Source organism: Eptatretus burgeri, chromosome 5, assembly GCF_056783735.1.
Source record: "Eptatretus burgeri isolate ZD-2024b chromosome 5, Ebu_testis_v1, whole genome shotgun sequence".
Lineage (NCBI taxonomy): Eukaryota > Metazoa > Chordata > Myxini > Myxiniformes > Myxinidae > Eptatretus > Eptatretus burgeri.
This window is the reverse complement of record NC_140965.1, coordinates 101,534,851-101,561,090: the sequence shown is the minus strand read 5'-3', so window position 1 is coordinate 101,561,090 and position 26,240 is coordinate 101,534,851. Positions and strand designations below refer to the sequence as shown.

The 26,240-nt window shown below is 46.0% G+C and overlaps 1 protein-coding gene across 1 annotated transcript in view; it reads left to right on the top strand.

The window, feature by feature from the left end:
* Nucleotides 1–26,240, top strand: part of LOC147027070 (uncharacterized) — a 207,244-nt gene that overhangs the window by 124,940 nt on the left and 56,064 nt on the right. Inside the window, exon 7 of the mRNA XM_085883226.1 lies at nt 5,216–5,426. Within this exon, the coding sequence (XP_085739352.1) occupies nt 5,216–5,426 (211 nt within the window). The remainder of the gene's footprint in view (nt 1–5,215; nt 5,427–26,240) is intronic.

Genomic DNA, 26,240 nt, shown 5'->3' with positions numbered 1-26,240 from the left:
GATGTTAGTAGATGTGTCAGCGCATATAGTCCAGAAGTGTAGACCTATACAGCAGGTCCAAGTACTCACCCGTCCACTCCGGCTTGCATGTGCAAATGCTCCACCCAGATGGACCGAGCTACTATAACAGGTTATTTTTTATAGGCTGTCCAAGATTAGGCATTCCTGCAGCGTGGCCAGGGTGAGCATCTGCTGGTCAGGAAGGGTTGCCACATGGCCCAACTTTGGTGTGGCTGTCCTTGTGGGTAGTAGTCTCCTATTACTACTGTAATGCTTGGCCCAGATGGCCAGATCCACCGACTGGATATTCCATATCCCAGGTGAATCATGTTGCAAGGGGTGGAAATTGGGGTGGTGGAAGCCCACTGTGTAGCAGAAGCTGGGGTCAAAAGTGGGCAATTCAGTGCGGGTATCACTTGGGCAGAAGAGGTTATACCATAGACTCAGGCCCAATGTATATTCAGGGTCAGTTGCAGCAAGCAACTCATACATCAGTTCAGCATATATCTGCCCACCCATCCAGCAAAGTGTTGAGACTTCATAACCATTGACTGAAGCCAGGTAGCAGATGGGCCCCTTGTGGGGGTGAGTCCAGTGTAAGGAATGTGGTGACCATCATACCATCATTTACCTGTATTATGTTGTGGCAGTCCTGTGCCAGGAAGTGGTTTACCTCTTTGGCCGAGACCTGCAGGTTTGACGCCCATGGTGGCACCAACAACCGTTACGATGTTTCGGCATTCAACACCACCCCATTACACTCGATGCAGAGCAGGATGTCTGTATGAACACAATTCTGCCAGATGTTGCGGTGACAGAACATGATGACACAGCCAATCAGTTTGTGAGCATCCTCACCCTCCAGTTGGCGCGGGTTGCCACGCGGGATGCCAAAGCCCAGGATCATCCTACCATCCATGAGGTTAAAAGGGACAACTCGACCTTTATGCTTCTTGCCCTTCCAACATGGGGGTTCCCTCCTACTAGCAGGACTGTCCTCCACTTGCTTCAGCATCTCGGCATGCTGCTGTGTCGGACTTCCAGGTGCTCTTTGATCTGGGTTTGTGTTTCCACCCCTTCGTTCAGTCTTCCTTGTTGCCGAGCACTCCATCAGCAATTTCAGCGGTTGTTTCAGCAGCTGTAGCTCCTTTGGAGCAAGCGGGAACGATGGTGGTAATTCGATGCTCATCATTGCACATCCGCAGGCCATGCACATCACAGAGATCGTACAGCCTGTCCATGATCTGGTGTTGTATTTGCCCCATTGCCATCATTCCCTGAGCTTTGGCTATTAGCTCAGTCAGGGTTGTGGGGTATTTACAGATCTTGTCCAAGGACAGTTCTCTTTTAGGTGGCATTGTTTTTCCTAGTTGTACCCACTGCATCCCAATATTTCCCATAATGTTCAACACAAAGTAATAGCATATGTCATTGCTGGAACGGCTACCCAAGCCAGCTAATTATGTGATAGATGAACTGTGCAGGAACTGAGATAAGGCAGTAGGAATTGCTGTACCAGGTTTGCAAGTTCTTTAATGGTTCCACAGTTGCGCACTCTGGCAAAGGGAGGAGGTGGGATTCACAGTATTTGGCTGCAGGCTGCTTCGTATGGATGCTGTCGGGAATGGCTGGCCTCAGCTGGCCCCAGCCGGCCCATCCCGTTCTTCAGCTGGGTGTTCCACTTGTATCAGTACACCATTGCGATCTCGGATAGTCTATGCCTCATTGGGAAAATGCACATCAGTGGTGATAACCCAAGCAGTGGGACCAACGTCAGCAAAGAGAGCCTGCACCCAAGTGTCTGTTTGGAAATTGTTGGATTTCCTCATTACCCAACTGCTGTAGCATCTGGCTGACAGTTATGTCCCACTCAGGTGGGGGTCCCACCCACCCAGTAAGTGTCCTCAAGCGTTTCCATGAATTGTTCTGGAACGCTATTGAGGACGGTCAACACACAACGTACAGGGGTGGCAAAAAATTTTAATGGTGTAGGGGCAGTCGTTGGCTGCTTGGTAGAGTATGTTGCCCAGCACCCATGACACTGGCAATTCCAATGATCTACAAGGGGCGTGCTTGTTTCTTATGCCCATGGAAGACCACGGTTGTCATTGTGGCAGATGGCTGCCATAGAGAAGCAACATCAAGCAAGTGCTAGCTTGTCAATGCTACAGCACAATACAAGTGATGCTACAGCACAATACAAGTGATGCTACAGCACAATTTCAGCAATGCTACAGCACAATATAAGCAAGAGCTTAGCATGCTTCTTTTCTGCGAGTAGATGGATAGTAGTTGGGTTATTTTATTCTCGTAGTTTGCGCAAGCATAATATAAGCAGGAGCTTAGCATGCTTCAGCACAATACTAGAAGGGCACTCGGAGGGGGCATACCTCCACCAAGTTGATTAGTTAACATTTTTAACCCACTGATATTCATGATCTGATTTCGGACCTGACCTAAAATTTAATTAGCTTGTTTGTGTTACCTCACCAATGCATCCACCAAGTTTATTCCGAATCTGTTGATAACTTTTTGAGATATTGTGCTATTTATCGTTTTAGCCCTATCACTTAATGGTGAAGAATCACTTTAAAAATTCTCTGATCCGGATTCATATCTTCACCAAAATCAAGTCAACTCTTCCTTGTTACATACCCAACCTGTCCACCAAGTTTCGTCCAAATCCGTCTTCAATTGTTTGAGATATCCTGCTACATGCCGTTTTTGGCCCTATCTCTGAATGGTGAAAAATCATGAAAAAATTTCTTAGGTCCAGATGCGGATCTACCCTCCCCCCTCTCCAAGGGTTGTCATGGATACATCAAATTGTCCATTTCATTAAGATTAAAATTGACAATCTTAATCAAAGCACAGGTCAATCAGATCAAAATTTATTCTTTTTCAGATAAATAGTGATGATATTAGAAGTTTGACCATGAGTTTGACCTAGTAGGGGGGAACCCCCATGTTGGAAGGGCAAGAGGCATAAAGGTCGAGTTGTCCCTTTTAACCTCATGGATGGTATGATGATCCTGGACTTTGGCGTCCCGCGTGGCAACCTGCGCCACCTGGAGGGTGAGGATGCTCACAAACTGATTGGCTGTGTCATCCTGTTCTGCCACCGCAACATCCGGCAGGATTGTGTTCATACAGACATTTGACCTTTTGGTCTCAAAATAGTTGTTTTCCGATTCAATAAAACACTATTAAATTGCTCTTTAATTTTCAAGTCAATCCGATGAAAACTGACGATTTTTCAGATAAAATAGATGATTTTAGAAGTTTGACCTCTTGACCTCAAAAATAATAATTGGTTTCCCAATTCAGTGACACAATATGCAAATATTGTTCAAATTTCAAGTCAATCAGATGAAAAATAACGATTTTAGAAATTTGACCTTTGACCTCAAAATCAATCGGCTTCTCAGTTGAGACTACCTCCACAACTCGGTAAAGTTTCATGACGATCGGTTGAGAATTGTGACCTGTAGGCGATTGACAAACAGACAGAGTAACAAAATCGACTGACCAATATACTTGAAAAATCTTCGAATTTGCAAGTAAGAAACAAACAAACAAACAAGCCGGTAGGTGACAAGGGATCCACTCGGATCGAAGCGCTGGATACGATGCTTTTCATTCTGACCGATCCAAGGACGAAGATTCATTGCCAAGATGTATTGGTTCACATACAATTGTTCCTCTGTCTGACAAGATTTTTCCTATTGCATATTTTGCCAACTGGCACTCCTCATAAAAAATGACGGTAAATAGACACCCTATTTTTGAAGGACTACCATTTGAAAAATAAAACCTAAATCAAAAATCGGCTTGAGTAAAATTTTCTAAATATCTCGATGTGTTTAATTCCGAAGTCTGTTTCTCCACATTCAAAACTGTAGGACGAGTATTGAAAATAGTGAACGCGGTTTTTCGGCCGCTGCATAGCAACGGGTGGTTGCTTAGCAACGAAACTCAAACGTGCACACTCCCAGCCCATATGGCACCTGTTCGCCAAGTTTCATGGAAATCGGTTTGCTCGTTTGTGCTGTGGAGCTTCGCGTTGCAGATACACACACACACACACACACACACACACACACACACACACACACACACACACACACACACACACACACGGAAAACCCGACAATAAGGGATATCTAGTGAATCCAACAAACACAGACAGACAGGAGTGAAAATATAACCTCTGTCCACCTTCGGTGGAGGAGTTAATAAAATATATGCAGCAAGGGTAGTGGATCATAACTGCAAAGTTTCACATCATTAAGTTAAGCAGCATCAGGTAAATAAATAATTTTTTTACTTTGATCGACTTTTGCATGGGGAATATTGGTTGAAAATTTCAACATCATTGGTCAAATGGTCTCGCAGCCACATTGAATAACAAAAACCTTATCTGATCAATGTTAACCTTTAACGATGTGATCGACCACCCATTCTGAATTCAGTTCACTAAAGAGGATGTCATGGGTCAGGTGTCCAATCAAAGCAGGGCAGCTTGGTACCTGGCCATAACTGCTCGCAGTTATAAAGCATGCTTCTAGTTATTATTATTACTGTTTGTATTTGTAGTATTAGTTTATTAATTTTTTATTTTAAAATTACATTTAATAACGTTTTATATAAAAAAAACAATAGGGTTGAATTTGTGTTCTGGAACCCATTAATCACCTTTTACATGTATTTAAAGGGGATTTCTGGATGCAGTTTCTGAACCTTCAGCTTAAGAACACATTTTCAGGAACACATTGTGTTTGTAAATCGGGGACTCCCTCTACTTGCGAATCTTCATTTTCGCAAGTAATAAACAGGGATGAAAACATATAACCATTGTTCACCTTCGGTGTCAGAATTAAATAGCAATTTTTTGGTGCATTTGGTGAAATATATTTGGTGAATCGAAACAAATTGTTTATCAGGATAGAAATTAATCTGAATTTTGTATATTATACATGTTTCCAGTCATCTTATTACAGGAAATATATTATTGTATCCCACATAATTTTGCAAAATGGAATTTACAGTGAGAAGGATGGAAGTATTTCTCTGTTTAATTCTGGTGGAAAACAATTTTGACTCAAAAAAAATTTTTTTTTTCCAACCCCAGTTTAAAACAGCGTTATTTAATTTGTGTACTTTTTGAATGAAATGTGTTCAATGCATTTCGTTTTGAATGATTTTTGTGTTATAGGACACCAGAGACATCCAACGTCTTGCAATGGTCATTATCTGCCACATCAGCTTAAATTTAGAGTTTCGAGCAACACTGCGACAGGAGGGGGTGATGGAAATCACTGCAGATTATGTGAACAGGCGAGACATTGTATGCAAGATGGCGAGTTTAGCAATACTCTGCCATATTGCAAATGCTGTGGAATCAGAGATCTACTGCAATGACACAGGTACCAGAGTGTATTTATTTAAAGAACAAAGCAGGATTGTTTGCATTTCTATTATGAATTGACAAGTAGACATGGCAAGGATAGTTATGAAGATATGAAGCATCAATAAATTAATAATTATGGTTTTAGATTTTTATGGATTTTTCTCTGCTATCCATATCAATACCTCATTTGATCCAAACACAATATATATATATTTTTAAAGTTTTGAATCAGACTTTTAATCAGCGACACTACCATGTGAGGAGGTCCCTTAACATGTTCAGGCTTTACCAACACAAGCCAAGAACACATCCTTTTGAACAGGATTATTCCCCCAGAATGTGTGTATTTTAGTATGAATTGTAAAATCCCCTCCCTCTGGACTGACACTTTGCCATACATATTTGCAGAGCATTCCATCCATCGAGTTTATCAAACTAAACAATTGGCACCATGTTGTTAGCGAATATGAATGTACACTCTCCTCTATCTCTGATCTTTCTCATCCATTGTCAATGAATTGGGAGAACAAAAAAACAGGGTGTGATGCGATGCCGACTGCGAAATACGTGCAGGTGGTCAAACCTCAGCCGGCGAGCCAGGTGCCCGAGCCTGCGATGTGTGGGGTGATGGGTGAGCCTGCTCTTGGTGGGAGCAAGGCCAGACTGCTGATGTGCAGGTCCGAGCTCGCGCTGTATAGCAAGTCCACGTCCATTGTAGTATGTGAGCTGGTGTTGTCAGAGGTTGTGTCGGTACCCAAGTTGTTCAGGACGGACTCTGTCAGGGTCGGCGCAGCGCCCAGGGTTGTTGCTCTGCAACGTGATGGGTGTGTGTTTGCTACCACGGGGCAGCGGGAAATAAAAAAATGTAACGGTAGGGCATTGCAAAAGAGACAGGCCACCAAGAGCCTGTGTCACTCTGAGTCCAATTCGGTTTTTAAACACACTTGTTTGTGTGATGTAGGAGCTGTGAGTCATGAGCAGTTGGCGACTCATGACAATGGAGAAAGGTTGGAAGAGCGGGTGGCTCAAGGCAAGCAGTGGCTGCAGGAGGGGGCAGAAAAGCCTGGTATTAATCATGGGGTTATATGCAGCCACATTTGGAAACACAAGACCAGAAATTTTAAACTTAAATGGGAATTAATTGTGGAACAGCCTTGGTGGGAATTGATCCACAGGTTGCGGTATTTGGACCGGGTTGGGTTAAGGGGGTCGGCCTCGTGGGGAATTGCCCCCCCCCCCGCCATGGAGATTGGGTTATGCTCGGCAGCTGGGGAACTGCACTGGCAGAATTTGGATGTGGGGTCCCACCATGGGTGCTGTGGCACGACCCGGGCCACACGGGGAGTCTCGTGGAGTGTGGCATCCCTTGTCCATCGGTGTGCCTTCCGATCAAGTGTCTCGAGCTGATGGGGTCATTGGACTCTGGAGGGGGTTGCGATCTCCGGGGATCCAAGGTGGTTCCGATCATGGTGTACTATGAGAACCACTAGGGGGAGGAGTTGCTGGTTGTGCTTTGGTGGAGGCACCATTGAGGACCAGTCAGAGCCTGACAAGGTGACTGCCCAGGCATGCAGTCTGGCAGCCTCTGCCTGAGGCTCTGGGACAGCCACCATGTGGCGACCTGCCATGCTGCACAGGTCTATGGACGCGGGTCGATCCGCATGGGCTGCTAGGTGTGAATACAGCCCACCAGACACCAATGGAGCATCTGGTGAGTGTTATTGAGTGTTTGTGAAGGCCCAGAGAGGACTGTGTAACCTTCGTCAGATGGTCCACTATGATTTATGGGCTCTTAGTTTGGGAAGAGAGTCCTTGGTTTTATTGGCATGGGTGACTTGGGAAGAATGGCTGCAGCAGGCAATGCTGGTGTTGAATGAGCCAATCAGTGGTGATTGGATTTTGACTAAATTTACCTTTCCCCATTGTCAGGACTCACCATGCTTTGCTATTAGTGGGGCAGATAACTACAATTTTTAAGAGAAATCGTGCAAATGATGATGGAAGCATCAAATTTGGCACATTTGTTCTCCAGGGGATTCTAATCAAATCTGCTTGATTGGCCATTTGAAAATCCAAATTTTGAAAAATTTGAAAAAAAAAAAAAACTTCAAAAAGGTCAAGATCACGAATCAATGTTGGATGCTGGCTGAGATTGGTGAATGTTTCAGAAACATCATCAAAGACGTTCCAAGTCTGGCATGAAGTTTTCTTCCCCTTACCACGGAAGGCAGACACGACGTCACATCCAGTGAACGCATGGAAGTATGGGATCCCTCTCACTTTCTCAGGCCCTATTGCAGAAACTACCTCATGGACTGGAATCCATCGCGCCTTGGCTCCTTAGCCAAAGGCAATCCACGTGTTCTCAAGACCTAGTTCCTGTAAGGATGGCAGTACAGATATTGCTATGACTAGTACGTCCGTGTCATTCGCCTTAATGATAATGGACTTGCTACCATCCGTCGTTGCATCCCTGGCATGTATAAATATTTGAGTGTCAGCTGCTTCATGATAACATGGAGACACAGCATCCAGTGACTTCCTTGTGTTGCTAATGGCATCTTCTCCTTTTGTGACGATGACTGTGCTTGTCGTCTGTGCTTCACACATCTTTTCCGCAAGGAAGTGAAACAGCTCAGTCTTGTTGCTGTCATGTCGAAGAAAGCTTCTCCAGTTACTTGGGGCCTCACTGGTTCCTGTCACTCTTCTTCTGATTCCTTGCCCCCTTTTCGACCTTGCCTCGGACTTCAGACTTGACTTCTTGTACACATCAAACACTACGTCCACCCTCTCATACCTGGCACCATAGGATTCCACCTTTGGGATGATGTCTTTTTTAGCATAGTCAACAAATATGTTTGAAGTGCATGGAGGTAGGGCATTGATAAGTGCTGAGCCATCAATGATGACTGCATCTCCTCTTGGTTCTCTGTCTGGGATGTTCACTTGCGCTTCAAGAATTTCAGCCAGCTGTGACTTCAAATAATTTTTTTTTTTTCAAAATTTGGATTTTCAAATGGCCAATCGAGCAGATTTGATCAGAAAGCCCTGCAGAACAGAAATGCCAAATTTGATGCTTGTATCATAATTTGCACGATTTTTCTACTATCAACTACACAATATTGGGGATAAGTAGGTGAGTTGGGGAATTAGTATGGGTGACGGGTCAGAGTGGCCATGAGAGCGAAACATGTGGATTGGGTGGAAAGGGTTAAAATGTGTGCATTGTAAATTAAGAATTGCATTTTATTTGAGTGTGTGTTGATGATTATTGTGTTTGTAGGCCATGGCAGGTGAGGTACACCATCGCGTGTATTGCAAGTGGTGGAGAATTGTATGGCCATGGGGGAGGGAGTGACATTTGGGGTTTTGTGGGTGGGGAAGGTGTGTATGGATGAGGGTCTGGAGGAGTGGTGACTGCAGCTTCTCTTGAGGTAACTCACCCCTGGCAGCTGGTGGTGTCTCGAGTTTGGGGGCCCGTTGGAGGAGGGTGTGTGTTCGCGACCATTGGATAGGACCGTGATTATAGTATGACCAGTGAAAATGGATTTCAGACATTATTACACTCCACCACACATCTGCCTTCCCTTCCTCTCACCTCATACTGTCTTCCCTTCCCTCACCCCTCCTCGCTCGCCCTTCCTCCTCTCTCCTTTCCCCTCCACCTTTTCACTTTTCCTGCTCACTCTTCCCACCTCTCTCTCTCTCTAACTCTCTCTTCCTCCCTCTTTTTCTTGAGTCGTGCCTTTTGGACACACCGGAATTGAGGTCGTGCCTTTTGGATAAGTGTGAAAGGCACGGGTTCCTTACTGCACCATGAATCGCCAATAATTTGACCGCGTGGGGTAGGGTCAATAGCCAAACTTCAATATACCTAATTACCCACGCGGACAAAGCTACCGGGGAATTTACACCCTCGACGGACCTCGAGCGGAACGAGCCGTTACCGAGCCCGATCCGTGTGTAACCCGAGCGGAGATTACCAAGGCCCGTCGGACCGAATGAACAATTTACGGCCTCGCTATTTCTCAATACACACCGTGCCAAGCCAATGAAAGAAACACAGAAACGAGCTGGAACATTTAACAAAAGGGATATTTATTTATTTATAATGGGGCAGGGGAGCATGCAAGAAGGCAGAGTTAACCTAATACTGAAGGAATAGCAATTTATGTACAAGCACTTATGCAGTTTTACTGAAGAGACTGGCGCCACAAACACACACACATGTACACCCAAAAAGAAATGGACCCGTCAGGTCTTTATTGGAGGCCTCCAGCTCGAGGAAAGGCGGGCTGAAGGTCAGAGCCTATTCTTGGACCTTCCTACCTCATGCAGTCTTCGACGATCCGGTGTGGCAGGACTCGAACCCGCCACACAATGCCGCTCCAAGCCCAGGCAGGTGATCCTCGCGGGACAGGTTCGCAGGCACACAGGCCACAAGAGAAGACGCTCTGTTGGCGTGACCCCAGGAAGGCGACGACTGGCTTCAGAAAACCACCAGACGTCCGAAGACCGAAGACCAGAAGACAATTCTCAACAACTCTCAAGACCAGAAGACAACTCTCAACAACCACTTTCGTTTGGCCCATGCGCGCTTCTCTTATCCCCCGCTTGCACTTCCTCATTGGGCAGAGAGAACGCTCTATGCCCATATTTGGAGCCAAGCCAGAACGAAACGCTTGTGCCCATATTTGGGGCTAAGCCAGAGCGCAATGCTTGTGCCCATATTTGGGGCTAAGCCAGAGCGTAACGGTTGTGCCCATATATGTGGCGAAGCCAGCACACCAACGTCCAGAGAAACCCCGCCTCGCACATTGGACTCTGCCCACGTACGTGCCAACAGGCACGCATGCAATGGTGCCGGTGGATGATGGTGGAAGGAAGCCAGGGCAGGTGTCGTTGTCGTTGGTAATTTAAATCCTATCAAAATAACTCACAGTGCACGTACAATTAATCACCCATTAAACATAGGATTGGACCCTAACTGGAAACACATACTTACCAATATAGCTGATCTATAGGACCTGGCTGTTGTGTGCAGTAAGCTTCCAAATCCGCAACAATATTTGCTGGTATATATATATATATATATATATATATATATATATATATATATATATATATATATATATATATATATATATATATATATATATATATATATATATATATATATACCAGCAAATATATATATATATTTTTTTGTTAAGGTTCAGACGGTGTCGGGGCTTGCACCCGACTCTTGACCCCAGTGTTAAGGATTTGGACGAGTGATGGGGTTCGCACCCTACTCTCGACAGCCAAATGTTGAATATTCGGCGTCACTTAACAGCACCACCGTCTCCGTTGTTATAACGCCGGCTGGTTCGGCACAGGCCTCGGGTCACGCGCCTTGAATCACGATACCAACGTACACCTGGACCTTACCAGTTGGGGGAATAGACCCCGGTTACAGACTGGTTTTGTCAGAGACTGAGCGAATTCTGTCAGTCTGTAACCATTTTGGTTTTATATACCTATCGAGCGAATTGTTTCTCAGCACAGCACGAACAAACCCAAAGCAGCAACTTCATACGAATCAGCCTGATTTATTGGGGACACATCGGGGAACACAACACAAGCAAGCATGCACGATAATGTTATAATCAATCTATAACCCGTTCTTAACTAGGGAGCTACGGATTACGGGTTTTGAAGGGGACCCCAGTGAGATAAACCTTAGACAACATGCAGACAAGACACGGACCGCATGCAGACAAGACACAGAGTACTTGGTGATGCTTCCTGTACGAGAGGAAAAGTGTCGAAGAAATGAATGTGGCTCGTGACAAGCCGATGTCTACGGATTCGAGCGCCCAAGCTCAAACACACCGCGTGGCAAAAATGGCGTTGTCGTCTTTTTTCTTCTCCCGGCACTGCTTGCGCATGCAGCCTCGGCGCGTCCAGACCCTGCGAGGTCGATGGACCAAGTCAAAAGATCGATGATATACTCCAGCTGGCTTTTCACAAGGTCCAGCATGCAAGTCCAGGCCTGGCCTGTTCAACAGATCAGGCCAAATCGGGGTGTTGGGCTCCGCATGCGGATCGACGGGATTACAAGACATGTCGAGCCGTCCGTGTTGGGGTGTTGGGCTCCACAGGCGGATCGACGGGATTACAAGACATGTCGAGCTGTCCGTGAGTAGGGACAGTCAGAGGCTCCATGGTTAGATGCAGGTTGAACCTGTCGATGACCTCCTCTTGAAGCCGACTCCAGACTCACACAGCAGCCAGTTCTATTCTAGCCGATCGCAGACTGACCCTCAGGTTCAGGTACTCCCTCAGCAGATCGCCGACTAATCCTCAGGTTCAGTTTCTCTCCCAGCCGATGGCAGACAGACCTCATGCAGTCCCTTCCCTGCCTTTCTTTCGGCTCGCTCCTCACGAAAGCCAATTGCAAAACAGACACAGCCGTCCCTTGTACTGCCGATCGAGCCCCATCTCGGTGCTCTCCCGGCACCGTTTGCCTTCCCGGCGACTGCTCGCCTCCCAGCCGACTGCTCGCCTCCCAGCCGACTGCTCGCCTCCCAGCCGACTGCTACTCCAGCAGATTGAGACTCGACACTCTCCCAGTTCCACCCTTTCCTTCCGGCCCTCGCTTCTCTAGGCCACACCCTCTCAGAGCACTGGGTGGAGACTCGTTCGGAGAGGGGAACGAAGAAGAAGAACCTCTCGGTGCACCACCACTGCACAAACAAAAACACGCCTCCTACACCTGCCGACACACATGTAACGTACATTTACCGAATAACCTGCCTAAACATGCATTTAATGGGGGATCTGGGCTAATCCTATATTTAATAACACACTAAGGGCCATTTCCGCAACAATATATACATACATATATATATATATATATATATATATATTGGAAACTTACCCCGGGGGAGAGCATACATGGACATTTAGGGGGCCCAAAGATTAATTATTTCATTAGTCTGTCTAGATAGTCCTTGGCCCCTAGTCTAAGGGTTGTTAGGGTGGCACGTGTTGAGGTTCGTTTGTGTTTTCCTTGTGTGATGTCTTCCCTTCCCCAATCCCCTCCCCACTCCCCCCAACCCCCTCCCACGCCCCGCTACTTTCAATCTCTCTTCCTTTACCCATCAGTGCGTTCTCTCCTCTGCCTTTCTCAATCCACCAATAACCCCCTTTACCAAACTTGCCAAGCACCTCCCTTAATCGCTTTCCCCGCTTGCCAAGTGGCTTTTAAAGTGGTTGGTAAAGATGTCTGGCTTGGCAAATGACAGCTAGCCACTTTCTAATGTAACACAGCCCTGTTTATAGATACTACAATACTAGATGTTTATATGTACTACAATAAAGAGGTGTAAGTGCCAAACTACTCACCAGATTCTCAACTTAATCGATTTTAAATGCTGTGCAAATGCCTCTGTAGTTGTAACCGGTAACGCTTCTCAAGGAAAATAAAATTGAAGTGGAGAGAAGGAAGGCTGGTACGTGCGCTATGTCAACGTGTGCACTATGACACATGCACATGGCTGTAAAATGCTGACATGCTGTCAGCTTCCATCGCCTAAGATTGAGCATAAGAAGATGAAGGAAAGAGGGAGGGAATGAGGAAGAATGAGTGTGAGTGATGCAAAATGAGGATGTGATGAGAGATTGGGCAAAATGAGGATGCGGGGGAGGGGAAACTTGTCAGAGCTATCAAAACAAAGTGGTAAGTGCGTCAGGGAAAGTCGTAAATCATTCATATGCGAACCATCCATAGCATTTGTGAATATTTTATGTTAAAAAGTACACGTAAATCATTTGCAGGTGAATTTGGCCTTATAAATGCCACCGAGTCCAACATTTAAACCTATCTAGCATTTGTGAGGGACTACTGAATACATCTTTTTAAAATCTAAATGTCAAAAAATGCATGATAGCATCGAATAAATGAATAAATAAATAACGTTGACAAATTTTGTTTTTAAAATGGAAATTTGATTTTCCCACCGGTCTTTTTTATGCTGTTATGGAGCTAAGCTCTGTCTCGGATGGACTGAGGTGCCGGCGCGGTGCTCCAGTGCACTCTGGCAGCACTCCGCTCCAGGTTCTATTTTCAGAGGGAATTAGTAACAAAATGGTGCCATATGGTGACATAAGTGCCTTCAACCAATCACAGTCAATTCCTCCCCAAACTAAGTTGGCCAAACTATCTTTAGAAGGTGCTGCATATTTACATAAAGAGAATTGGTATCCCTCCCCTACCATATTGTCGCAGATCTGGGGTTTGAGGCTTGCCATGAAGGGAAACACTCAAGTCCCTGCCGAACACCCGGTCCTGAGGTCGCCAGGCACAGATAACTCCATGCACCGGCAGGTTGCTAGGCAACCAAGAAGCCGATTGACAGCCAATCCGGGCAGAGTTACACTACTTTGTGTGATACCTTATTGGCTGCTCTTAGAGCACCCTTATTCTGGACATTTCCATCTGTCTGTCTGTCTGTCCGTGAAACTTTGGTCAAGCCGAGGGGCTAAACCACTCAACCGATTCCAATGAAATTTGGGAGGTAGGACCAATATTGACTTGACTTCCGGTTGACCTCTTCCGGTTGACTTCCGGTTCCGGTTTTGGAACGGCGAGAGGTCTCCTTCGGGGCTCCCTGCTGACGTTCTCAAAGTTAAGTTTCCGGTTGTTATTTGTCCCATTTTAACTGTTTAATTTTCTCACCTACATGTTACTGTGTGTTCCTAGTTCGGTTTTGTTTCAAAAATCGTGCTATTTTGTGAGTGTGGTGAATTGAGGTGAATTGAGGGACATGACGCGGGATCACATGTTGTGCGTCTCGCGTATAAGGGGAGGTCTCCGCGGTGCGGGGTGATTGTCCCCGGGGCATTGCCATTTACATCGGCTGTTCACTTGGTGCTCATTGACTGAAGGTGCTCATTGACTGGTGAGAATGGAGATTATATCGAACTCCGTGCTTACGCGGATTTATTCTGCGATGATTAATTGCACATGTATACGTTACTGCTTATGTACTCCTAGCTGAACCTGTATTCCCCGGTGTGCCCGTAGAAGCGGCTCCAATCAAATGGAATAAAGCCTAAACTCTGAAGGTTCTTCTCTCGCTCTCACTTCAATTTATTCCATTTGGTTTTCTCGGCTCTCTCAACCAACGATGGACAAGATCTACAAACCAGAGAGGTTCGACGCAGACCCAAACGCGACTGACGCAGAAATGAAATGGTCGCATTGGTTCCGTTCCTTCTCCCACTATCTGACCATCATAGAGGAGGGAGCTGACAAATTTGCCGCTCTCGTGAATCATGTCTCGCCCGGCGTGTACAGGCTCTTCTCGGAGTGCGACACTTACGAAGCAGCGATCGACGTGCTGCAGGCGCTCTACGTGAAGCCCAAGAACGAGGTATACATACGACATCTTCTCAACACACGCAAGCAAGCAGCCGGGGAGACAATCGATCAGTTCCTGCAAGCTCTGAATCAGCTGGGAAAAGACGGCAGCTTCCGGGCCGTAAGCGCCGAGGAACACCGAAAGGAAGCGACACGGGAGGCATTCATCCAAGGACTCAGATCAGCCCACATACGGCAACGCTTACTAGAGAAAGCGCAACCCACTCTAGACAAGGTAGTCGATCAGGCACGAGCGATGGATATGGCTCAGCAGCAATCTGAGTCATTTGGGACACCGATGCTGCTAATGAACGCTGCTACGATGGGAACCCAAGGAACCCCACTGGCACAGACACAGCCAGACATAGGGGATGGAGAAACACCCGAGGAGCCGGATACCCAGGCCACGTCAAACTCCTCAGCAACTGCTCTGGTTGGTAAATGCTTCTTTTGTGGGTACAAAAGGCACCCTCGTCAAAAATGCCCCGCCAGAGATGCCACATGCATGAATTGCGACAAGAAAGGGCATTATGCCAGGGTATGTAAATCTACTCTAAGGAGAAATAAACCCACTTCTGCGGCTCTCTACTCGCAAAATAAATTAACTGCAGCCTCCCCGGGGAATCTATCCAAGGCTATCATCAACGTACGAATTAACGGGCATATGGCTGAGGCACTGATTGATACCGGTAGCTCTGAAAGTTTCGTCAACAGCTCGCTAGTAAAGGGCAGGAAATGGATAATCCACCCGACAGACAATACGGTATGCATGGCCGCCACCTCACTACAATCCCGCGTACGAGGGTACTGCAATGTTGAATTGGACGTAAAAGGGTACACGCATCGGGATGTAAGGGTACTGGTGCTTCGTGATTTGTGCGCAGACGTAATTCTGGGTCATAATGTCCTCAAGCAGCACACGAGCGTCGAAATACCCTTTGGAGGAAGCAAGCCTCGTCTAATTTTAAATGCGTTGACCACTGCGGAGGTGACGTCCCCCCAGCTGTTCGCTAACCTGTCGCCGGTCTGCAAACCGATAGCGATCAAATCGCGGCGATATACCACTGCTGACATGAATTTCATCACTTTGGAAACCAAGCGATTACAGGAAGAAGGAATTATAGAACCGAGCGATTCGCCATGGCGCGCACAGGTGTTAGTAACCAGCAGTCAGAACCATAAGAAACGAATGGTTGTCGATTATTCCCAAACGGTCAATCGCTTTACCCAACTCGATGCCTACCCCCTGCCGCGCATAGACGAGATGGTCGAACGCGTGGCCAATTATAAGGTATTCAGCACCATCGACTTGCGAAGCGCCTATCACCAAATTCCCATCCGAGAGGAAGACAAACCTTACATCGCATTCCAGGCAGGGAGGCGCCTCTACCAGTTCAGAAGGATACCATTCGGTGTCACGAATGGAGTAGCTTGCTTCCAACGAGTTATGGACGACATCATTTTTGATGAAAACCTCAAAGACACTTTTGTTTACGTGGACAATGTCACAGTGTGCGGTAGGGATCAGGGGGAACATGATATGAATCTGGACAGATTCTTGGGCATTGCTAGAAAATATAATCTGACTCTCAACTATGAGAAATGCGTATTCTCGGCAAGGTCAATTGACCTTCTCGGCTACACAATAGCCGACGGCACAATTAAGCCTGATCCTGAATGATTGCGCCCGCTCCGTGAGCTACCACCACCTCAGGAACTGCAGACGATGCGCCGGGTGATCGGCATGTTTGCTTACTATGCGAGATGGATTTCGCAATACTCCGAGAAAATACATCCCCTAGTGCATTGCAAAAACTTTCCACCAGATGCCGCTGTTGTGACAGCTTTCCACAACCTCAAAGACGATATCAGTAATGCCGTGGTTTTATCGATCGATAGCTCGGTGCCCTTCGTGGTGGAAACCGACGCTTCAAATCACGCCATAGCTGCTACGCTTAATCAGTCTGGGAGACCCGTCGCGTTCTTCTCGAGAACTCTCTCTGGAAGCGAGCAGAGACACTCAGCGATAGAGAAGGAAGCGTACGCCATCGTCGAAGCACTGCGGAAATGGAGACATTATTTACTGGGAAACCACTTCACGCTCGTTACGGACCAACGATCCGTGGCATTCATGTTTGATGGGAAAAATAACGGGAAAATTAAGAATGAAAAAATTATGAGATGGCGGATAGACCTAGCTTGCTACAGTTACGACATTGTTTACCGGCCCGGGAAGGAAAACCCTGCTGCAGATACCTTCTCTCGGGTCTACAGTTCGGCAACAATCAGTCAGGCTTTGCAAGACCTACACGTGTCTCTCTGCCACCCAGGGGTAACCAGAATGGCACATTTCGTGCGCAGACAAAATCTTCCCTATTCTGTTGAAGATATTAAACAAATGAATGCTTCATGCCCTGTTTGTGCTGAACTAAAACCCAGATTCTATGGCGCGGCATCTGGCAGACTGATCAAGGCCACTTCCCCCTTCGAGAGATTAAACATCGACTTCAAAGGGCCCCTGCCGACTGAGACAGACAACAGATACATATTCACCGTTGTTGATGAATATTCAAGGTTCCCTTTCGCATTTCCGTGCTCGGATATGACCTCGGGCACTGTCGTGAGATGTCTCTCTGACCTCTTCGCTATGTTTGGGAAACCTTCGTACATACATTCAGACAGAGGGCCGTGTTTCATGTCGGCCGGGCTAAAACAATTCCTACTCGAGCTCGGCATAGCAACTAGTCGAACGACGGGTTACAACCCACAGGGTAACGGGCAGGTGGAACGGTATAACGGGGTTATTTGGAAAGCCGTAACTCTGGCGTTGAAATCAAGAGGACTGGGCCCCGAGCGGTGGGAGGTTACCCTACCCGACGCTCTGAATTCCATACGCTCTTTGCTCTGCACGTCCACCAATGCAACTCCTCACGAATGAATGTTTACTCACCAGCGACGTTATGTTGACGGCCAATCGGTGCCCGACTGGCTGACCCATCCCGGAACAGTGTTCATGAAACGCCCGGTACGACAAAACAAGTATGAACCCCTGGTGGAGGGGGTCGAACTCATTGACACTAATCCAGAGTATGCTCATGTCAGGCTCCCGGATGGCAGGGAGACCACTGTGTCGGTTCGCCATCTGGCTCCCTCAGGTACTCCTCCCGCAGGTACACCACCTTCTGGCACTCCTCCTTCTGACATCCCCTCCCCAGGTGTTCCCCCCCCAGGAACTCCACCGGGCGACGGGGCTGCCGCGTTCCACCCGAGAGCGATCGAGGAGTCATCCCCGGCACAAGTCGAGGCTCACCAAGAGGATCGGAAGCCTCCCTCAAGTGAAACTGCCATTTACTCCCGGAGAGGTCGACGAATAAGGCCCCCTCGACGACTCGATCTGTAAAGGGGATTATCGGCATTCTCGCTGCTCATGCTCCTACATGCTCATTATATCATATATCGATGCTCATTACCATGCTCCTACAACTCAAAATAATCACTGCTTGGCATGTATGCTTTTGTAGATCTATTAGTCCGCGTTGCTTGAAATGTATACTCCTATAGTGCTAAAGCAATCATGGTGCGTAAGATGGGTCCCTAGTTGCATTTTAAAGGTGGGGAGAATGTGGTGAATTGAGGTGAATCGAGGGACATGACGCGGGATCACATGTTGTGCGTCTCGCGTATAAGGGGAGGTCTCCGCGGTGCGGGGTGATTGTCCCCGGGGCATTGCCATTTACATCGGCTGTTCACTTGGTGCTCATTGACTGAAGGTGCTCATTGACTGGTGAGAATGGAGATTATATCGAACTCCGTGCTTACGCGGATTTATTCTGCGATGATTAATTGCACATGTATACGTTACTGCTTATGTACTCCTAGCTGAACCTGTATTCCCCGGTGTGCCCGTAGAAGTGGCTCCAATCAAATGGAATAAAGCCTAAACTCTGAAGGTTCTTCTCTCGCTCTCACTTCAGTCCCATTTTAACTGTTTAATTTTCTCACCTTCATGTTACTGTGTGTTCCTAGTTCGGTTTTGTTTCAAAAATCGTGCTATTTTGTGAGTATTTTTGTCGACGTTCTTACCTGGTGTTTGAGGCCTAGGCCTAGGCTTGAGGCCTACCGGTTCCACTCGGTGTTCGATCGTTTTTTTTTGTTTGTTTGTTTGTTTTTTCTCCCCATTACCTTCAATTTCTATCCTCCCCATTACCTTCAATTTTCATCCTCCCCACTTTCCAAACATCCCCCATTCTCCCAACTAATCTCTTTCTTATCTCAAAAAAATAAAATAAAATAAAATATATATATACCCAACAACAACAACAACACGCTCACCTTCTCCCGATTCTGCTTCTTCTTCTTCCTCTCAACTTCCTCTCGTCTTCTTCCTCGATTTTTTTTTACACTTCCATCACCTAATCTGTTGAACTCTCTCATACATTAATAGTAACAACAAAAACGATCTTATAATGCTTCATCTTCCTCTCTCACACATGTGGTACTCTATACTGTTTCACAATGCACTACTCTTCTGCTATTTTAACAGACTGCTCTCATTTCGACCTCTCCTTCATTCCTTGCCTAAAAAATCCAACTATTACAGCACTTCTCTCCATTCTCTGAATTTGCCTTCATTGCATCCATCAATAATTGTGTTAAATCGCATCTCTGACCTAAAACTTTTAAAAACCACAGTTTGCCATGGATGCTCGCTTTCCATCAACCATTCTTTTTTTCCAACCTCAGTGCCAACTCACCCCCCTCACCCCTCACTCTCACTCTCAAAGCAACCATCCCACTCTTCTCCCTCCAAGCCTCCCTCTCACCTCTCTCAAAAATTCCCCCCTCACCTTTCTCCCACCTTTCATCCCCCTCACTCTTCCTTCTCTAAGTTGCCCCCCTCTCATCCACCAACCTGCCTCCCTCCACTGCCCTCTCACCTCCATCTCTTCACTCCACCTCCTCAAATCCTCAACTGCCTTCTTCCTTGTCTCTTGTCCCCCCTCTCCCCCAGCACCACAGAGCCTTTTCTCCTCCTCATTCGGCCCCCTCCCCTCGCTATTCTGCAATACCCCACACTCTTTCAGCAACCCTCCTTACCTCCCCCCCTCGCCCCTTGTCCTACCCTCCCCCTCCCCCTCCACCTCCTGCACCCAAAGCCTCCTCCCCTACCTCTTCATTAAAAGTGTGGACCTCAAATATCCGGGGCCTTCGCTCAAACCTTTCAGATCTTTCCATACAGGTTGCCACTGACAAACCAAACATTATCTTCCTCACAGAAACTTTCCTCTCCCAAGACGTGTCTGACTCCCAAGTATCTCTCCCTGGTTACTCCCTCTTACGGTATGACAGACCTGAGCCTCGTCCTGGTGGAGGTGTTGCTCTCTTCATCAAAGACTCTATTCCTCACTCTCCATGCACTGCTCTCACTCCCCCACACTCCCAGGAATACCTCTGGCTTCGGCTTCCCCTCCACTCCCACCTCATGTTTATATGTGTACTGTACCGTCCACCGAACAGTGATGACTCCATCTACACCTCACTATCCGAAAACATGGACCATCTTCTATCTTCTCATCCAAACTCTCTCTCTTCCTCTTATGTGGTGACTTCAATTGTCATCACGCCAGTTGGCTAGGTGTGGGTACCTCTCTCACCTGCCATGGCACCTCAGCAAAAACTTTCTGCGACTCATTGGGACTGACTCAATCAGTCAACTTCCCGACCCGGATCTCAACCAATGGTACTCCATCTCTTCTGGATCTGATTTTGACAAATTTCCCTGACAATATCTGCTGCTCTTCCTTCGCTCCAATTGGTTCTTCTGACCACGTCCTTGTCAAAGTGGACATCTCTCTGGCTGTTATCAGAGAACCACCTCACCGCTGTCGAGTCTGGCATTTCACTCAAGCCGACTGGCAGGGTCTCCGAGCAGCCATCAAACTTACAGACTGGTCTCCTATCACTAACTTCTCAAACATCAACTCATCCTGGGAATTCTTTCAAAGAAACTTGCTCTCCCTCATGCACAGATTTATCCCCTCTCGTGTTCAGTTGTCTTACCCTTCCTCCCGCCCTTGGTTTACTGAAGCTTGTGGCGAGGCAGTTGTCCTGAAACAACTTGCCTTTGCCTCATGGAAAGCAAACCCAACTGAGGGCAATCTCAGTTCTTTCCACAAAGCTCGGAACAAGTGTGTATCTACCCTCAGGAGAGCCAGAAAACAACATCTTTCTCATCTCAAGTCTGAACTCTCAAACCTCTCTCCCTCCTCAAAATCCTGGTGGCGTTTATTCAAATCTGTTTCTGGTGTATGTTCCCCCTCCATCCCCTCCCTTACCTCAAATGGCCGCACTGCTGATTCCACACGTGATAAAGCTGAATGTCTAAACTCGGTGTTTGCAGCTAAATCTTGTGTCCTAAACCCATCACTATCTCTACCCACTTTACCCAGTCGCACCCAACTGTCCCTGGACTCTGTATCCTTTTCTCCTGACAAGGTGGAGAGCTTGCTTTCAAACCTCGAGTCAGATTCTGCAACCGGTCCAGACAGCATCAGCCCATGTGTCCTCAAAGCCTGCTCTTCTGCTCTTGCTCACCCTCTCTCTGTTCTATTCACCCTCTCATTTTCCCAAGGTCATCTGCCATCTGCTTGGAAATCTGCTAACATCACTGCCCTGCATAAAAAAGGTGCAAAAACAGATCCCTGTAACTACAGACCAATCAGCCTTCTCCCAATCATCAGCAAGGTGATGGAATCCATCATCGCTTCAGACATGAAATCCTTCCTCTTCTCCAATGGCTTGATTTCCAATCATCAATTTGGTTTCAGACCAGGTCACTCTACCCTGGATATGCTGCTTCTGCTCTCCCATCAATGGATGGAGGTCCTCAATGCCAGACAGGAAATCCGAGCCGTATCTCTGGACATATCACGTGCTTTTGACACAGTCTGGCACCCTGCCCTACTCACCAAACTCTCTTCCCATGGTATTCAAGGCCATCTCCACTCATGGCTCGCAGACTTCCTCTCCTGTCGCAGTCAACATGTGGCCCTAAATGGAGTTCTTTCATCCCCTCTTCCTGTGCAGGCTGGAGTTCCTCATGGTAGCGTTCTGGGCCCTGTTCTTTTTCTGGTTTTCATCAATGATCTCTCGGACTGTGGAAAATCCTCTATTTCTCTTTGCCGACGACTCCACCCTCTGCCGTAACATCTGTCATCCCTCAGACCAGCAAGCAGAAGCTTCTTCGCTCACTGCAGATCTGGATAAAATCACAAACTGGTCCAACACGTGGAACATGTCTTTCAATCCAGACAAATCTCACACTCTCACTATGTCTCCTCGAAAGGACCGTTTACAAACCCCCCCCCCCCATCCACTTTCTCAACAATCCTCTGGAAGAAGTCTTTTCTTTCAAGCTTCTGGGTCTCACTATCTGCCATGACCTTTCCTGGGAAAGTCACATTTCCAACCTCGCCTCAAAAGCCAGTCGCCGACTGGGAATCCTCTGTCGTGCAAAGTCCTTCCTCGGCTCTCTTGAGCTCCTGACCACTTACAAAGCTTTTGTCCGTAGCCTGATGGAGTACTGCTCTCCCCTCTGGGCTGGTGCTCCTGCCTCCCACCTTTCTCGGCTTCACGCTGTCGAAACCAGGGCATTTAAGATCATCGGCATCTCCCGCAATGAAGCTGAGTCTTTCGGCTTCTCACTCAATCACCGCAGGTTGGTCGGTGGTCTTTCTGTCTTCTACCGACTCCTCTCCAGCCTTGCCCCCCCTGCTCTCTCTGCGATTTGTCCCCATCACATTTCCACCGGGCGCTCAAGGTCCGCCAACAACCCCCTTCTGGTAAAACTACCAAAATCACAAATCCCTGCTCATCTTCACTCTTTCATTCCTCTTTTTTCCCGCCTTTGGAATTAACTTCCTCACTCTATTCTTTCCCATTCTTCCCTCCAGGCTTTCAAAACAGCTGTTCACCACCACCTCTTATCTTCCCCCATCCAAATCCTCGATCTTGTCTACCCCCGATAATCCACCCAAGCCCACTTCCTTCAATTCTCCTGCTTTCCTTCCTGAAAGTCCCTGTAATGTCCATCTTCTCTTCGCCATGTTCCCCGTCCCATCACCATCCCTCTCCCTTCCACAGTTCACCTAATGTGTCTGTTCCCCACTGTTTTGTCCCTTCCACTCCTGCCCCTCTTGTCTCATGCCTCCTTGCTGTGAGTTGTGTGTTAGCTCTCATACGAGCCTCGACCAAGGTATACAAAAAAAAAAAAAATTCTGGGAATCGTGTGATTTCGAATATGGGACCCCGGGCCCTAGCAACGGCATAGCAACAGCCCTTTAAAGTGGTCAAAAAATCGAAAAAAATCCAAAAAAAAATCGAAAAATTGAAGCTTAGAGTTCTGTGTGCAATCTATCTCGCTCCCTTCATGCCAATTTGCAGCCCTAACAAAAAATATTTATAGGAGGAGATAGGTTTTGGGCGAGTACATGTCGAACATTTCAGAAACGGTTAATTGCGAATATCTCCAAGAGAAAGAGTCTTATTTTGATGAAACTTGGGTGAAATGTGTACAATGTGGCAAGCATGTACACAAAAATGAATGGTTGCTATGCACACCTCCGTTGCTTAGCAACAGCTAAAATACTTTATCGTACATCGTACATCGTACACTTATTGGGGACTGTACAAAAAAATCAATACCTCTGAAACTGGACCTCCGAGGGACCTGCTCTTTTTTGTGCCCAAGGAGAATGTCTTACAGCATCATATTAAAAAAAAAAATCTTTAGCGAATAGATAAATGGAATTACCAGGGCTGCCATTTGTTAGAGTCTCTTTGGAAACATGCCTGAAATTTCACAAGGCGGGTTTCTGGGCGCAAACTAAGAGGGCTGTGGTAATCATATTTATTGTGCTAAATTGATTGATAGCATGTACATGAATATCGTCTAGTCGCGTAGGCCATCTTTCCATCTAGAGCGAGCAGCCATGTCGCCTACCAGCTTGTTTATGGACGGCTGGCTTATTGGAGTCACATGCCCTCAGCACGCACTCGCATGACTGCCGAGCATTACAGTGAGTGTGCGCTGGCTGACAAAGCAAAGTATTGTGGTGGAACATCCCGTCTCACCTTACTTGTGCACTGCATCAGGCCAGTAAAGGAAAACACATCCGAGACAGGTTGGAAATAGCAACAAACAATTATGTATTACAAACACATCAGGAAGCAATCATTCAATTTGGAGGATTTATATTTCAGGTCACTGTATTCAACGAGCCAATTATTTTTGAGGTCAACATTGACGAAAAGGTCAACACAGGCAAACGGTCAACAACTGAGGTGGGGGTTCTAAAATCCTAAATTTTCATCCACTTGATTTGAAATTTGAAGAGGAGTTGCATATTTGGTCATCAAATTCAACCACCAATTCTTTTTAAGGTCAACAACTTAGGTGGAATTTATAAATATTCTCAATTTTCATCCCATTGATTTGAAATTTGAAGAGGATTTGCATATCAGGTCACTGAATTCTACAAACAAGTATTTTTGAGGTTAACATAGCTCACTCACTGGGTCAACATAGGCCAAAAAGTCGACGTTAATTTCTGAAATTGTCAATTTTAATCCATTTGACTTGAAATTTGAAGAGGATTTGTGTATTTCATCAATTAATTTAACCACCATTTCAAGGTGAAATTTGTTTTATGAATTTCGCAAGTATCGTGCTATGCATGACATCTTTCTTTATACTTTCACAATTGAAGATTTTTCAAGTATATTGGTCAGTCGATTTTGTTACTCTGTCTAAACTGTGTTTGATTATTTGTCAATCTCAAACAAGTTACAATTTTAAACCGTTCTTCACGAAACTGCACATAGTTGTGGAGGTAGTATCTACTGAGAAACCTGTTGATTTTGAGGTCAAAGGTCATCTTCAGGTCATATTTCTAAAATCGTCAATTTTCATCCGATTGACTTGAAAATTAAACAGCAATTGCACAGTGTATTACTGAATTGGGAAGCTAACTATTTTGGAGATCAAAAGTCAAAGGTCAACTCAAGGTTAAACCTCTAAAATCAAATTTCTTCTGAAAAACTATCAATTTTCATCTGATTAACTTGAAAATTAAGCAGCAATTGCATAGTGCATCAGTGAATTTGAAAACCAACTACTTTTGCGGTCAAAGGTCAACTCAAGGTCAAACTCCTGAAATCAATTTCAATCTGAAAAACAATCAATTTTCATCCGATTGACCTGAGCTTTGATTAAGAATGTCAATTTTAATTTTAATGGAATGGGCATTTTGATGTATCCATTGCAACCTTTGAAGAGGGGGAGGTGGATTTTACAAGCATCATGCTCTGCACGACATCTTTTTCATGTTTGTTTGTCTGTTTCTTTGTGTGCAGCATATCTCAAAAAGTTGTAGATGGATTTGGATGAAATTTTGTGAGCAAATTGGGTGTGTGACAAGGAGGAAGTGGTTAAATTTTGGTGAAATCCAGATCCAGATCTGGCTACTGGAATTTTTTTAATGATTCTTCACCATTGAGAGATATATAGCAAAAAAATGATATATAGCAAGGCTGCAAGGTATCTCAAAAAAGTTGTGGATGGATTCCAACGAAACTTGGTCGACAGGATGAATGTGTGATGAAGATGTATTGATTCAATTTTGGTGAAGATCCAAATCCGGATGTGGATACTATAATTATTTCATTAATAAAGTGATTCTTCACCATTGAGAGATCAGGCCAAAAACGATATCTGAAATTATATTTCAAAAATGTTATGGGCCCGATGTGTTCTCGTGGATTAGGCATTTTGTGGTGGAGGCATGCGCCTTACCAAGGGCCCTTCTAGTATATAATGTTACGTTTATGGAAATGCTCCTCTAGCCTCCCATGCTCCTCCAGTCAAAGTAGCTGTGTAAGCAGCATTTAGCACTTACCTTGCATAAGTCTTCTTGGGTTGCTTTACGCAGCGACTTTGACTAGGGGAGCATGGGAGGGGTCAATCATTTATTTAATCCAAGCCACCTGGGCATAGATGATTTGGTGAGAGCTGATTGGCTATTCCCTGCATTCATAGGTGAGAGATGTGGGTGGGTCTTTCGATATATATATATATATATATATATATATATATATATATATATATATATATATATATATATATATATATATATATATTGTTGTGGTTACCAGATTCGCAAACCACCATTCAGGTCCCTTAGGTGAGGTATCTCGGTAAGTGCATGTGTAGTTAGGCCCAAACCCGTTGTCTAGTGGGAATACATGTCATTTATACGTGCTGCGACTCTTCAGGATAGCCGTTTTTCTTTTACTATCTTTATTTTGGACCAATCGCCACCATCACAACCACAACAACAACCACCAACCACAACGCCGCTTCACCAC